The 17,142-nt window shown below is 34.8% G+C and overlaps 1 protein-coding gene across 2 annotated transcripts in view; it reads left to right on the forward strand.

The window, feature by feature from the left end:
* Nucleotides 1–17,142, forward strand: part of LOC149794988 (insulin-degrading enzyme-like) — a 151,224-nt gene that overhangs the window by 5,863 nt on the left and 128,219 nt on the right. The window contains exons 2-8 of one of the 2 annotated variants that reach the window (XM_089964649.1): nt 1,172–1,353; nt 2,654–2,730; nt 3,855–3,881; nt 7,757–7,860; nt 8,083–8,252; nt 12,761–12,883; nt 17,020–17,132. In XM_089964649.1, coding sequence (XP_089820775.1) covers nt 1,172–1,353; nt 2,654–2,730; nt 3,855–3,881; nt 7,757–7,860; nt 8,083–8,252; nt 12,761–12,883; nt 17,020–17,132 — 796 coding nt within the window. The remainder of the gene's footprint in view (nt 1–1,171; nt 1,354–2,653; nt 2,731–3,854; nt 3,882–7,756; nt 7,861–8,082; nt 8,253–12,760; nt 12,884–17,019; nt 17,133–17,142) is intronic. The other variant, XM_089964650.1, reaches the window with a different exon arrangement.

Raw genomic sequence — 17,142 nt, forward strand, 5'->3', positions numbered from 1 at the left:
ATATATATATATACACACACACACTGCATTTTGGAAATAAGTGTGCACAGTGGTCTAGCTGTGTTAATTGCAGACTTCAAGATAAGTTAACCTTTTCATTTTGACATCTCCGCATGTGCCTACTGAGTCAGAATAATGGCAGTGCCAAACAGAACTATGTCATATATATAGCTTTATATATAGTTTTATTTTTAATGTATGTGTGAAAAGTACCATTATTTTGGATATATAGTTTGATTTTTAATGTATGTGTGAAAAGTACAATTATTTTGGCAAACTCCACTTGCTAGTGTGCATCTAGAAATTGTTTAGATAAAGCTGTAAAAATATGGTATTCCCTTGGAGAAATAAGAATCTTCAGATTTGGTTTCCCAGCAAGTCTCTGGTCCTTTCAGCCAGTTACAGAAAGATTAAATTCTGAGAGCCAGAAGAATTTAGGTTATAATTAACATAATGAAGGTGGTTTCAGAGTTAGATGGTCATCTAGGCAATCACTTTTGTTTGGTGTTTTTGATTGTGCATAAAACTTCTTTGTTTAAATTCTAGTTTGAATTTTATGCTCCTGCCAGCTTAATTAACATCCATTATGTCAGGAAATTTTGTGTGTGATTGAAAATTATTATACATTTTGAAAATATGGTGTCTGGAAACTTGTAAGGCCTGGATATTTAGATTAATGATTGTAATACATACAGTTTCTCTTAAAAATCTTTCATCACAATCATGAGGAATATTATACCATCAATTATGTTGAAATAGTGTTGGTAGCTTTGTTACTGCTTACAGGACAATGAACTACATTATCCTTCCAAATCATCCACAAACATTGATTGACAATTTTGGACATAACAGTTTCTCACAATATCATTTCAATCTCTAGTGATCACTCAGTAATCCAAATTATTTTGACTTAAACCTGCAGTGATCATTCAGTAATCCTAATTATTTTGACTTAAACCTGCAGTGACCATTCAGTAATCCAAATTATTTTGACTTAATCCTGCAGTGATCATTCAGTAATCCAAATTATTTTGACTTAAACCTGCAGTGATCATTCAGTAATCCAAATTATTTTGACTTAAACCTGCAGTGATCACTCATTAATCCTAATTATTTTGACTTAAACCTGCAGTGATCACTCAGTAATCCTAATTATTTTAATTTAATCCAGTAGATTTAACTCAACCATGACACAACAGCATGTTAAGGTTGTATTGGAAGATGACAAGATAATCAAGTCTGCCAGAGATGACCGAACTTATCGAGCCCTAGAGTTGACCAATGGAATGCGAGTACTTCTTGTGAGTGATCCTTCAACAGACAAGTCATCTGCAGCCATGGATGTCAATATAGGTAATAGGTTTTATTACTCTGCCTGTTTTAGTCCCAGTTGTTATTGAATTGGTACAAAACTTGGGCATTTTTATGATCATTGCCATACAACTCGTGTATTGATAAATCGCTTTGCTAATGATATCTTTATGTGCCCTTCCCCAATATGTCTTTCCAGTTGGCTGACCATCCCTGTTTCTCATTACCAATCCTAATATTTTTTCCCTCCATGGTTAAAAACATTTTCCTGAAATTGATGTGTGCATCTAATTCAACCAGCTTTACCCAGTTCTTTAAAGCACTTAATACAGTATTTATAAATCATTATAATGTATATAATGTTTTAAAATAAAAGAAAAAACCCAACCTACCTACCAACCATAATTTTAAAACCATTGCAGTAGGAAGCACACATATTTGTTTGCTTCAGTTCTTGCCCTTTCTATCTTGCAGCTGACTTGTATATGACGAAATCATGCACACCACAAGTTTCACATTTGTTTAAAGGATAACCATGAAAGTTGGTCATTGTTGTGGTCATCATCTGAAGATTCACACATCACTTTGCTCCCACAATTAATTAGAGTGATTGCCCTTTTTGCCTTGTAGCTTAATACAGTGTATCACACATAAAGAATGTGTTTTTAATTTTTTTCATTGACTTACAATAATGGGTAGGTAGGTGACTTCATGGTATGTGAGGAAAACAGTTGCCAAAACGGGTCAGTTAAAATTAAAATTTTTTATAGGAGAAGGATTTAAAGTTCAGATATAAAGACAAAAGATTCCAACAAATGTTTGCTAGAGAAGGGGACACTTTACTGTAAATTTATTTTCTGCATAATAATGTTTAAAACGGCTACTGGAGACCAGTAAGAGTTGAGGGGAGCTATTTGTTGATTGCAGTGTGGTTTTGACTGTAGATGCATAAACACCATGGGGTAGAGGTGAAATGCAGGGGAGGTGGGGTGTATTTATGTGAGTTAGTTACTCGCCATTCCTTTGGCTATTTTTTATATATTCTTATTCATGACTAAAGTAATCAGCCAGTTAAAATGCAACACAAATGATAAGGTACCATTCAGATCAGCGATGTGTTTTCTACACTGGATTTTTATTGTTCCAAACTTTATTGGCATGACAACTTATCTTGTAAGGGAGTGACTGGATTTTTTAAACCATTATTCGTGTATTTCCAGGGCACATGAAAGATCTTAAAGATATTCTAGGTTTTTGAAACCATTAGTTTTGTATTTCCAGGGCGCATGGAAGATCCCAAAGATAATCCAGGTTTTTGAAACCATTATTTGTGTATTTCCAGGGCACATGAAAGATCCCAAAGATATTCCAGGCTTGGCTCATTTCTGTGAACACATGCTTTTCCTCGGGACAAAAAAGGTATGCTTCATTTTAGACAGTGTTTCAGAGTAATCTGTATATTATAGATTTCAGAAAGTTTGTTTCACAGGTGTTTATTAGATTTATAACTAGTAATACTACCTGGAGTTCAAGAATGCATTTGCCAGGATCTTTTTTGTGATAACTGATATCATTCTGTCTCTGGAATGGCAGTCATATTCAGCATACTCCAGCTTTTATCTGAGAGACCAATTTAACTTAGTGGACCAGCATCAGAGGCACAAAAAGGCTTTTATCATAGGTCATTCAGCAGCTTTATTATGATGCAGCATGCTCTTCATAACTTGGATTTGTTGGAGTGGAAATTTTGCTCATGATAGTACGTCTGTTCATGGATCATTGCTAATGCTAGGAGCAAGGTCCCCGCCTCCACCTTTTACCAGACCTCCTAACATATTATGATATGGTAATGTATTTGAAAAGAAACCAATTTTAGGAATGAAATATGAGTAAGAGATGAATAATGGAATTTAGTGCAAAGGGAGACCACTCTTGTCTGATTCTGTCATTAAAAGAAGTCATGTTTTCACACTTTTGTTGCAAAAAGAAGTAAAAGTTGTGCTTTACATCTGTTTTTGCTGGTAGGACTGGATTTTTTTGAGGTCATGGATATTCTTCATTGTTTATTAATACTGGTTACCGGTAAGTATTTTTGTAGAATCATATTTAAAAACATAGTTTACTTCAAAAATGTCTTTTCTGATGACCAACATGATAATTTTATACCATGACTGAGTGAATACTTTGATTGATGCCGAATGATTGATGTTGTTGATATCCTAGTTTTTATGACACATTTTATTTTCACTTGCATTGTGCACATCACATTTCGACAAAAATACTTTGCTTCATGAAGTGAAACTGTATGGTTCAACCTTTAGGCTTAATCATCAAGATGATCACTCCAGTTTCTTGTTGTGACAGAATGTGACAGAATGTGACCATTGTCCAACTTACGACTTGTCCTTGTCTGTCCATTCACTACGTTTATTAAATTTTTGGCCATCTATGTTGGACATACTTGTTCGTTTATGGATATCATTATTTTTTTCAGTGATTATATTTTAGGGTCTTTTTGTACATGGATCTTTATATTTTTTCAGTATCCTGAAGAAAATGAATATACAAAGGTAAGGCAATCATACACAAAGGTAAGGTAAATCATAAACAAAGGTAAGGTAAATACAAAGGTAAGGTAAATCATATACAAAGGTAAGGCAATCATACAAAAGGTAAGGTAAATCATATACAAAGGTAAGGTAAATACAAAGGTAAGGTAAATCATATACAAAGGTAAGGCAATCATACAAAAAGGTAAGGTAAATCATATACAAAGGTAAGGTAATCATAAATGGTAAAGCAATCATATTTAGATCATATTTTAATTGGTTCTAATTGTTTTAAAATAAAAACTTTTTTTGTATAGGTGGTAATGAATTAAAAATCATACTGTGATCTATCGGTTTAAGAAAAAATAAGAGATAGTTTTTTGTGCTGCAGTTTACTTGTTAACTCCTGCCGATTTTTATCTTTTTTGCCTGAAATATGAGTAAGAAACACATTTTGGGGGCTGTTTCTGAATACATCCCCAAAATCTGTGTCCAGGTGATTTCCATTTGGCCTGATGTCTAGTTGTGTTAGAAATGTTTTTCATTGGCTACTTTGCTTGCACATGTGTACAAGGGTAAATGTTGGAGTTCTTTTTTTGTTTTTTGGACCCATAATTTTCATGTCATGGCCACTTTTTATTGAAATACCAAATTTATCGTACTTTATGCAAAGGTTCACCTGTCTGTGTGAAGTTTAGACTGGTCTGCCTTAAAACTGAGTCCAGAAAGTATAAAATCCGGACACAAAATCCTATTCCGATGATGGGCAAAGTTTTGGTGTAAAAAAATTGGGTCTCAAAAGTATATTTTTCCCTCTGTATTTTGTAATGTTAGTAGAAAGTCCAGATTATTTGGTATCCATGTAGAGCTATGTCAGTCTACTTTTCTGAAATACCATCCATTTTGGTGTATCTTAAATGACAATGCTTCAGAGCTCAGAAGTAGGGTACTACCTTTTGACACAAATTTGGCACGAGGAGTTAAACAATAACAAAGTAATTAAAATGAATGCTAACAAGATGCAAAAGATCTAAAAATGCCATATATTCTTGCATGTATTTGCATTGAATAAGGCAGGCTGGATGTGGTTGCAGTCATTTGTAGTTCCACCAGGAAACTTAATGTTAGCATATTGCAGTATCTTGTAATCTTCCTATCTGTTTGCACCATAATGCCAAGTGTCTTAAAGAATGTTTCATTATGTCATACACACAGGGTCCAAACGTTGCTGTCTTTTATGATTCTTGTGTAGCCTACTTTAGTGGAAAGTGGGACATAGCAGTCACTTTTTCCAGCAGCATGAACATTTTGTGAAGGTTTGGTTCAAGTTTTTCATTTGCAAACATTTTCTAAATACCTCACTAAATTTCCATCATACTTGGCATGCGTCATTATGAATCCAAGAAGTAAATTAGCATACAAACACTATCATTTCCACTAGAAGTAAATTAGCATACAAACACTATCATTTCCACTAGAAGTAAATTAGCATACAAACACTATCATTTCCACTAGAAGTAAATGGCTTTGGCTAATGTTAAACCCATGCCATGAATTTGGAACCAAAAAATCTTGGTAATCATGACCTTCTTCCTTCATATGCATGATATATGTAGCCATCCAAACAAAAACAAGCTTACCCCAATCAGCAAAAATTAATTCATTCATCTAAACAGAGATGTTCATGAGGTTCATTGTAATCTACATAGGATCAAATGACCTGTTAACTAAGATGATATAGAATTAAATTAAAATTAGCCAAGCCTCTCTCTTGGAATGGAAATTAGTATGATAAAGATAAAAGAAAATATTCAAATGTGGAATATGGAAGTTTAAAATATTGGAAAGAAATGAAGTGTTGGCACTATATAGCTAGGATTATGCTTATGTGCCATTAAACCCTATACACGTATTCAGACATGCATATTTTATAAAATGATTTGAATAAAATTTCAAGTAAAAACTTAACTTGAATAATTTGTCTCTTTAAGTTAGTGCAGTTTTCAAATTTAAGAAATTTTCTTGCAAATGTTTTGTTCCCTGTTTTCTTTTTCTCAGCTTCTAAAGAAATGATGCAATTTAAAAAAAAATATGAATGAGAATGTAATAATCTTTCTGATTAGTTAAATGTCACAGTTTGTGGCATTAAATTCCATGGTTTAACATCAGAACCTTTTACAACTTCATGACTCAAATTTTGACAGTTCCAAAGAGAAGTACTTTTTGGATGTTTTTCAACATAATTTTAAGAAAAGTCTATGTTTGAATTGGGATATCAATATCATGTTTGAGTATCTGAGGACATTAATGGTGGAAGCTGAATATTGATCAGTTTGGCTTCAGTATGTGTACACATCCAGTATATCCATCTGTATGCCCACTCCCTAGATTAAGGCTCATTCTAAAGGTTTTATATTAATAATGCTGTTAAGTTTTCTAGTGAAATAAAAGATGCACTCACAGAAAGGGAATCATTTCTGTTGGACATTTGGGAATTTTTTAGTGTTACATGCCCATTTGACTATGTTGTGCCATTCATTTATGTAAACAGTAGAGATAATAACTGAAATCATTAGAATTTCTAATATTTTACCATCACTGTCTGAAGTCTTCTGACACATTAAGTTTTCAGACATTCTTAATCTTTTTCTGTGGACAGTGTTTTAATGCACTGCAAGTCTTTTGGACAATCATTTTAGTTCGGACCCTAAATTTTATACATAGAATAAGATCAGTTATTGCATGCATCTAGGAAGAGTATGGTAATTTAATTCTAAGGAAGAGTAAGGTAATTTAATTCTAAGGAAGAGTAAGGTAATTTAGTTCTAAGGATGAGTAAGGTAATTTAATTCTAAGGAAGAATAAGATAATTTAATTCTTAGGACGAGTAAGGTAATTTAATTCTAAGGTCGAGTAAGGTAATTTAATTCGAAGGTCAAGTAAGGTAATTTAATTTTAAGGAAGAGTAAGGTAATTTAATTCTAAGGACGAGTAAGGTAATTTAATTCTATACAGCTCATTGTATCTGAAAATTGAGAACATAGTCAATGTATACTGTTTATAAAAGTCAGTGTATACTGTTTATAAAAATCAATGCATACTGTTTATAAAGTCAATGTATACTATTTATAAAAGTCAGTGTATACAGTTTATAAAAGACTCTTAGTAGTTTCTACAGAATTTTGTCATGAAATTACATGAACAAATTCTCAAAAAATGTCTGAAAATTTATATTTGTTATATTTATATATTATATATAGTTATTATTTGAATGTTGACATTGCTGTCTGCATTAGATTGAATTTCAGTTTAGTCATTGGTTCTTTCTGGGGTCTTCCGGGGTTTTTCCTTCACTGAATATACTGGCTGCCATTTATAGCATATCATGTACTAAAAATGGAATTAAATCCCACAAAACTAAAATGTTAACATTGATCAGTGGGCATGATAAAAGACAGATGCATGTTGGTTGTGGTAAGAAAACCCATCTTGAAATTATTTTCTTGGAGAAAAATTGCAACATTTACTAAAACAGATAAATGGATAAAACAGGTATTAAACGGGTGTTAATTCCTGATATTAACTCTTTAAATGTTGAAAATCGTGTATTTTGGTCTCTGAAGCCATGTCATGACCACCATTAAAGTTAGTAGACTACAATAATGATACCTTATCTAAATCACAGCATGTCATATTATAAAAAGAAGACAATGAATGCATTTGCCTTTTTATCTAAATGAGACTGAATCAATCAAAGAAAACAATCACAGCTTAGTACATTAGAAAATTCCTGAATTCACCTTTACATATGATTTTATCCCATTCTTATTGGTCGAGTTAATATATTACTTCTACCATTTGCTTGTGTTGATAATATTTTAACATTATATTGCCAGTTTCTGAATGAACATGGTGGAAGCTCCAATGCCTTCACATCCAATGAGCATACCAACTTCTTCTTTGATGTAGCTCCAGACAATCTGGCAGGAGCTCTTGACAGGTAAAATTTGTTCAGGATTTTTGTACATATAATCTAACTTTTTTTACCTATTCAGCATTAAGTATTTTTGTGTCATAAGAAACCTACTTGTATGTATTATTGTATCATGTAATTTTTATCAGATACAAAATTCATCTGGGTTTCAATAGTTATTGTATCAAACGACATGTTTAAAAACGGGAAAGTCGCCACTTTTAATTCTGTCCTTTTCTTCCATTGAAGGTTTGCTCAGTTTTTTCTCTGTCCTTTGTTCACTGAGTGTGCAACAGACAGAGAAATTAATGCTGTCAACTCGGAGAATGACAAAAACCTTCAGAATGATGGCTGGCGCTTTCATCAGCTGGATAAATCACTAGCTGACCCAAGTCATGATTACAGTAAATTTGGAACAGGTAAGAGTGATCACCTAAAAATAGGGAACAATACCATAACTTATAATAATATGAATATTTTGAAGTGTTGCCATTTTTTTTAAGAAATGTAAAATCAAAATTGGCCAAATCACAAAAAATATGGAATCAGTCCAAGTACAGATAATAAATAATACACATACAGTAAACAATCAAAGAGAGAGAGAGAACATTTTAGAGAGGAGCAAAGAGAGAAAGGGGGAGTATTCCTTCTCCTTAAACTGTGATACTATTAAATTCTACAAAACATGATGAATTTTATGTCTTTTTTGTCTTGCCTGCATATGCATGGTGTAATGTAGTACTGCCTGCATAGGAACGGTGTAATGTAGTGCTGCCTGCATAGGCATGGTGTAATGTATTACTGCCTGCATAGACATGGTGTAATGCAGTACTGCCTGCATAGGCATGGTGTAATGTATTACTGCCTGCATAGGCATGGTGTAATGTAGTACTGTCTGCATAGGCATGGTGTAATGTATTACTGCCTGCATAAGCATGGTGTAATGTAGTACAGCCTGAATAATCATGGTGTAACAAAGTACTGCCTGCATAAGCATGGTGTAATGTAGTACTGCCTGCATAAGCATGGTGTAATGTATTACTGCCTGCATAAGCATGGTGTAATGTAGTACAGCCTGAATAATCATGGTGTAACAAAGTACTGCCTGCATATAAGCATGATGTAATGTGTTACTGCCTGCATAAGCATGGTGTAATGTAGTACAGCCTGAATAATCATGGTGTAATGTATTACTGCCTGCATAAGCATGGTGTAATGTAGTACAGCCTGAATAATCATGGTGTAACAAAGTACTGCCTCCATAAGCATGGTGTAATGTATTACTGCCTGCATAAGCATGGTGTAATGTAGTACAGCCTGAATAATCATGGTGTAACAAAGTACTGCCTGCATAAGCATGGTGTAATGTAGTACTGCCTGCATAAGCATGGTGTAATGTAGTACAGCCTGAATAATCATGGTGTAACAAAGTACTGCCTCCATAAGCATGGTGTAATGTATTACTGCCTGCATAAGCATGGTGTAATGTAGTACAGTCTGAATAATCATGGTGTAACAAAGTACTGCCTGCATAAGCATGGTGTAATGTAGTACTGCCTGCATAAGCATGGTGTAATGTAGTACTGCCTGCATAAGCATGGTGTAATGTAGTACTGCCTGAATAATCATGGTGTAACAAAGTACTGCCTGCATAAGTATGGTGTAATGTAGTACTGCCTGCATAAGCATGGTGTAATGTAGTACAGCCTGAATAATCATGGTATAACAAAGTACTGCCTGCATAAGCATGGTGTAATGTAGTACTGCCTGCATAAGCATGGTGTAATGTAGTACAGCCTGAATAATCATGGTGTAACAAAGTACTGCCTGCATAAGCATGGTGTAATGTAGTACTGCCTGCATAAGCATGGTGTAATGTAGTACAGCCTGAATAATCATGGTGTAACAAAGTACTGCCTGCATAAGCATGGTGTAATGTAGTACTGCCTGCATAAGCATGGTGTAATGTAGTACTGCCTGCATAGGCATGGTGTAATGTAGTACTGCCTGCATAGGCATTTTGTGAAGTAGTTTTTGTATTAACTTTTCAGCAGAGAATATGATGGATAGAATTAGTTAACATGTTAAAGTTTTGTATGAAGGTCAGATACAGGGGTTTGTTACGAGTCTATGCTCTTAAAATAAGTTACAGACTAGAGTGAAAGACAACAAGCTTTGTAAAATTTGACAAATATATTTATTTCTCTAGAATACAACGTGAAAATGAGAAAGAAAAAAAACTTAGGGTATTGCGAATTAAATCCAAACTAATCCAAGAATTAAAGACAAGTCCTAGTAATTTAAAGTCCTGAATAAAATTCAGTAAAATTCCAGAAAAATCCCCAAACTGAAGTTGATGATGATATCTGTGGTAGCTATTAAGGTGTTCATGTATTGACAGTCTTTTGTTGAATCACAGAAATATAATTCCAGGTTTGAATATACTATCAATTCAAGTGAATGTCTCTATCCAAGAATTTTATCAGAGCACTTTTGTATTTCCAGAGAAAATAATCACTTGAATTCAGTAATTTGAAGAAAAAAGATTCCAGCCCATAACTACTGGTCACAACATATAATACAACTTTAAAGTGCTAGATGTTAAAGCATGAATGACCAAGTCCTCACAATTGCAAGATTATATAGTTCTCTCTTGACCTCAGGCCACAATTAGCATTTTCTTAAAAAACCCATTACTTAATGGAAAATAACATTCTAGAATGACCCTGATGTTTACAAAACAATAACCTGGATTATGTGTCATTCACTTAGGAAATTATAAAACTCTTAGCCAAATCAACATATTTACTTCTTCTATTAATAAAGATCCTGATAGTAAGCCCATACACATAGAGAATAATTTAGTATGTGTTAGTTGTTGACATAAAATGATATAAAAAAATCAGTCTGGTCAAGCAGAAATGAACTCTTTTTTCTGGACAAAGTCAAGTCCAGCATACAATGTTACATTACAGTTGTATGTAATGAAATAAAAAAATTTTAAAACTAACAAACACACAATTAAATTAAACATACATAATGGGTTTTACTGACAAATATATACCGCTCCAGTGGCCTAATGGTTAGAGCATTTGCCTCAGATGCGGAAGGTCGTGGATTCAGTCCCTGGCCGAGTCATACCAAAGACTTAAAAAAATGGTACTAACAGCTGCCTCGCTTGGCGCTCAGCATTAAGAGGTTAATGTTAGGACTGGTCGGCCTGGTGTCAGGATAATGTGACTGGGTGGGACATAATGCTACATGTCTGCGGCATGATGCCCCAGTGCTAGACATCACTATAAACTGTCACACTGCAGACATCATAGCGATATGACTGAAAAATTGTTAATGCTACGTTAAAAATCCAAATCACACACACACACACACACACACTGACAAATATATGTATGTAGGTGGGACACTGGGTTCCAAAGAATTCTAGTTTCACTTGAGATTGCCTGGAAACATTGATGCTTGGATGTGCAGCATTGTTGGAGGATAATGAACATAACGATCATCAGCACAGGAGAATAAAATGGATGTGACAGCTAATTGTTCTAATTGCACTTAAACAATGGATATATTGGCAATACAGTTACATTGGAGATCACTTTTGCTAAGCATATCTTATTGTCTCACCAGCATAGGCATTATGAGAAAACAGAAATCTCTTTTTCACTGGTATACTGATTTTGAATGAAAATGGTGCTTATCCGACCTTAAGTATGGCACCATAATAATCTTGTTATTTCATGAATGGTGCTGTTGACATGTTTTTTTTTTAGTTATGAAACACTTATTGCAGTATGTACTTGATCCTGAATGAAAAGAGATCTGATGACCAGCATATATGCATTTTGTAAGGAAGTTTGAAAATCCAACCTGAATGACCTTTGGGGTTGAGTTAAAGGTCATTGCATGCAGTTTATGAACTCTAGCTGGTATAGCTAGATTCATTTTTAATACATTGTATTTAGTTGAATTCCAATAAATAAGTTAATAGTCAGCACTCTAAGATTGCACTGTACAGGCTTTTGAGCATGATAACATAGATAAGTATGAATAAATTTGTATTTGAATGATACAGGTTGAGTAACTTGTTTCTATCCCCCCTCCAACAAAAATAATACTTAGATTTAAGCAGATATGTCATGTGGGGTTTTCTTGACATTGTCAAAGATATTTAAGTTCAGTGCTTTTCTATTCATGATGTCATGTTCAAGATTAAAGGCCATGATGGGGCAAAGTGGACTAAAGCGCTTTCCATTACAGATCACTGTCATCTCACCTCTGTTGGCATGGGTTCAAGTCTTGGATTCAGTCAATGTGGGTATGTCAGAAAGCTTGCCAGTAGCTGCTCATGGGTGGGTGGTTCTTTCCTGGGTTTTCCCGGGTTCTTCCTCCACCATTAATACTGACTGCCATGTATAGCCTATCATGTGCTGAAAAATGGTGTTAAACCCTACAACAACAAAGGCCACGTCAAAAATGTTTGTACTGCACTCACAAATATCTTGTGACCATATTACTAATTTTTGTATTTTGGAGTTTCTTAAGAACATCATAGATGGCTTAAATACTCATCACTTGTATAAGAAAATGAAAGGACAGAAAAAAATCAGAGTTTGTTGTGGACTATAATTATTTTCAGATAGTAGAGCATGATACCATTTGATTGACTCTTGTTTTGTTTAAATCAGCAGGTTGTGGACACACGGGTTACACTCAACTTTTAAAATGTTGGTTATTTATTAATATTTATTGTCTTTTAATACTGAAATATTTATCTGTTAAAAAAGATTTCCACATGCTTTTCTGATAAATATAGGTTCTTGAAAAGATATTATTGAAATATGTCGCAGAAATTGAAACTGGTACCACATTTATGACATATTCATAAAGTCAACAAATATTCTTTTATGTTTAGGAAACAAAGATACACTGGAAACAATGCCTAAGATGCTTGGCTATGATGTGCGAGAAGAGCTGCTGAAATTCCATGAACAAAACTACTCCTCCAACCTAATGGGAATGGTGGTTCTTGGAAAAGGTAACATTTAAAAACTTTGATAACTACCACATTTGGTTTAATAGTGAATTTTGGTATTTGTTTTTAAATACATGGTCTGATCATAGTACTTTAGGAGAATATCAACTACCTTGAATGTCCAGCCTTTCCAAGTGAAAAAAAAGATGCAAACTGCATTTTGTTCCTTTTTTTAAAAGCGATAAGTGTTAAAGCACATTGTCTGATAGCTGAGATGGATGCCAGCTGAGTTATCTTCACTTAGACGTTTTTGTGAAAAATTCTTGTTTGGTTAGTTTCAACTTCCACGTGTAACAAGGCATACTATATCAAGAGTCCTCACAAATGCCTGATTTCCAGCTGCCCTTCCAGCTGTCTGTACCAGCAAGTCCAACCAGTGTCTGTTGCCCAGCTGTCAGTCCATCCAGCAGGCCCAGTGTTTACTGTGTATCCGGTGGATAGATACAGTGCCACATACAGGAATGAGGATGCATCCATGCTGCTGGTAAAGATCTTCGGGATATGAGAACAAACCCCACAGTGGGTGCTGGAACAACCTCAACCAGTTGGCTTGCTGTGTCCCTACTGGCATATGGAGTTTAGTCTCAAAGTTGCTGTGGAGGAGATTTACAGAAATTTGTCATCTTCTCAGTGTCCACCATTTCTGTAGGCAATTCCTATAAGATTAAGGCTTCAGTAGATGCTGAAGAGGAGGACAGATGCCCCACCTATCATACAATATCAGTATCAGAGATGGCAAAGATTAAAGAGTTCTCTGCAAGCCTGTCAGACAAGATAGGGGACCCAGGGAATTCAATAGCTTTTTTTTCTCAGATAACCAGTTATTGGTGTTATTTTTATCCCACTGGTATGACACACATACCCATACAATGCCAGTCTAGTAAGCTTGGATAAAAACATTCTGGTTGGGGAAAATGTAAATTCTGCTCTTTCATAAGGTGGATTAGCATGTTCTTCATGGCACCTACAGATTAGTGTGGAATACAGTGGCCACTTCTATTCTTAACCAAACATCAAAACAGTTTTCTGTTTTGCTGTGCATCATTCCCATAATAATGCCCTGATAGTTTTGCCCCGTTTAGATCTGGTGGGAGGAGATGGCCTTTCTTCATTTGTCTTCTATAAAGCCTCATCATTAATTGACTTTATGTTCACAGCCTCTCAAGTTTCCCTGCTGCCTCCTTTGCATCTGGGCCACGTGAGTCTCATCTACAATGGAGATGCGAAAGAAAAAAAATTATGCTAAAGGGCCTGAGATTGGAATTCTTGGGTCCTAGCCTGGCTAAGCTATTGCCACAAAAGATCATTCAGTTTGTCAAAGTTGCTGGCATTGTTGAAATGATGTTTGTTGGCATCACCAGTGTTTTGAAATTCATTATTGTAGAATTCCATATTCTTTAGAATATCCCTAGCTTGTTCAATGAAGGATTTATATGCAGTGATTTTTCTTCTTTGAAAATTACATGAGTAAATCTGGCTTTTAGAATACTTATTTATCAGTCTCCATCAGTAAACAATGAAAAGCAAGGCAACATGACTGGTTAATAAAGTCATCTTATTTGATTGTTTTTACAAACAAATATTGATCATGTATACAAAATGAATAGCATACAGGCATCCTTTTTTAAATGGTCACCACAGCAGCCACAACATTATCATTGTCAACAGTTAAACTCTTTGTGTTAGAGGGATTTTCTTGAAATTCATATGTCACACATCTTTGTTTTGCTCAGAAATAAAACATACTGGTCAGCATAACCTTGCTTTTATTATTTATTCCTTTTTTAATATTCACTTTTTAGGCAGAGAATATTATGCAGCGACCCTCTCTGTCCATCTGTACCATTAAATGTTCCACACAATAACTACAGTTCTTGAGCCTTTATTTGCAGTAAACATAGTGGATAGCTATCACTTTGAGACGTAAGATGCCAATTGATTATGTGGCCATAGGGTCAAAGGTCAAGGTCAACATGACTGGAAGATGAGAATTGGTTTCCCACAATGGCATAGTTTTGCATTACTTACTTCGACCAAACTTTAGGGATATCTTTCACTTGGGGTAAGGAAGAAGCCTAACTATTCAAGGTCAGCAAGTCAACAGTCAAGGTTACTTAGACTGAAAGAACAAAAATGATTTCCACATAATAGCATTAGTTCTATATCATCTAACCAGATTTAACATTATCAGTATCTTTCACTCATGGTACATTAGAAGGCTATATATTTTTGGTCAAAGGTAAAGGTCTGTGGCTAAATGAAGAAAAATGGTTTCCACATATTAGTTCAGACCTGGACCACGCTTTGTTTGTAGCTTTCACTTGAAGAAAGGTAGAACTTATTATTTTTGGACTTAAATGGTCAAAGGTCAAGATTTCTGTGACAAAGATTAAAAATGTTTTCCCCATGATAAAATTAGTTCTTCATTAGTTACCTGAACCAGATGTTATGGGTAGCTTGAGCTTTGGATAAGGAATAAACTTGTCGAATTTGGGGACAAAACCTCAGAGGTCAAGGTCACTAACTGAAAGCAGTAAAAGCTTGCATGTAGGGTAAGGAAGCAGCCTGTTGATTGCAGGGTCAAATTGTCATTGGACAAGGTCACTTACTAAAGGAAGAAAAATGTTTTCTGCATAATAACTTTGAGTCCCTTATAACAGACTTGGTCTAAATTCTGTAGATGGTGTGTACTTGGATTAAGGAAGAAGCCTATTAATTTGGCTGGCAGAAGGTCAAAGGTGAAGGTCACTATCACTGAAAGAACAAAAGTTTGTGGGCTCCCACACTTATGGTAGGGCAGATGACTGTTGATTTTGGGGTTAAAGATGCTTGAAGGTTAGTTTCATTTTTCTTAATATGCAAGTATGTTTTACAGAATTACCATTATTCTAGAGTATGCTTCTTGATCAAGCTTTTTGGGTTGCATGCACTTAGGGTAATAGTACAACCTGTAGATTCTGGGGTCAAAAGGTCAGTGTTTATGGTCATGGTAAGTCTAATAAGAAAATAAAGGACTGCTCCGGTGGCCTAGTGGTTAGAGCGTCCACCTCAGATGCAGGTTCAATCCCTGGCCGAGTCATATCAAAGACTTATAAAAATGGTACTAGCAGCTGCCTCACTAGGTGCTCAGCATTATGAGGTTAGTGTTAAGACTGGTCAGCCTGGTGTCAGGATAATGTGAAAGGGTGGGACATAATGCAACATGTGTGCAGCATGATGCACCAGTACTGGACATCACTATAAACTGTTACACTGCAGACATGATAGTAATATGACTGAAATATTGTTAAAGCAAAATCTAAATCACACACACACACACACACACAGAATAAATGTTTCTAGGCAGAAACTTTAGTTTAAGACTGTATACCTTGACCAAAGGTCCAGGTGGTTCAGACTAATTAGTCAATAATCCCCAGTCAACCGTACTCTACCAGTTCCTGCGTAAATGACCATTAAATGTGAGGTGAGTGTATAATGTGTTATTCATAGCACTCATGGTAAAGTGATGAAAATGCTTTCTGTGTTTTTTTCCAGCTTAGAAGTTACCTTGATTTAGGTTGTCATAGGAATTAACAGATAATAGTATAGAACTAATTTGCAATTTAATTCTAAATAGACATTATTTCAGAAAATCATTTTGTTAACATAATTGAACTTCAAGTCATTTGTACCACTGATGTGGTTTTGTTTCAGAATCAGCAGAAAGAACAAGTTCTTTTATGACATACAAATACATTGGGGCCATCAGGCAAAGATCTATTTGTACAGCATATAAAAAAAAATATTTCCCAGCTACTCAGAACAATACACAAATGCAGTTTTATATTTATGAATAGCCCCTTGTTTCACAATTTTAAAATATCTTCTGATATACAGTGTAATTGGAATGAAAAACAAATGAGGATTTTGTAAGAGTTTGATTCATTGTATCTGGTGATTGTCAGAGATGGAAGAAAGTGGAGAACTCCAGAGTAAGCCATCAATTTTAGATGGGGGATCACTTACATTTGCACTTGCTAAAATCATACATAGAATACCCAGGATGTAATAGGTACTAAACAAGGACATACCAAGGTCCTTCATGTCTGTTATTTTGCCATATGTTTATTATATTCTTTTTATTATATTTGATTCAGAATCTCCAGACGATCTGGAGAAGATGGTGGTACCATTAGTGTCAGAAGTGGAAAACAAGAACCTGCCTGTCCCAGAATGGACTACTCCTCCTTTTGGAGAGAAAGAAGTGCGGGTAAGAAAAC

This window comes from Sinohyriopsis cumingii, chromosome 7 (assembly GCF_028554795.1).
Source record: "Sinohyriopsis cumingii isolate HCF-2022 chromosome 7, ASM2855479v2, whole genome shotgun sequence".
NCBI lineage: Eukaryota > Metazoa > Mollusca > Bivalvia > Unionida > Unionidae > Sinohyriopsis > Sinohyriopsis cumingii.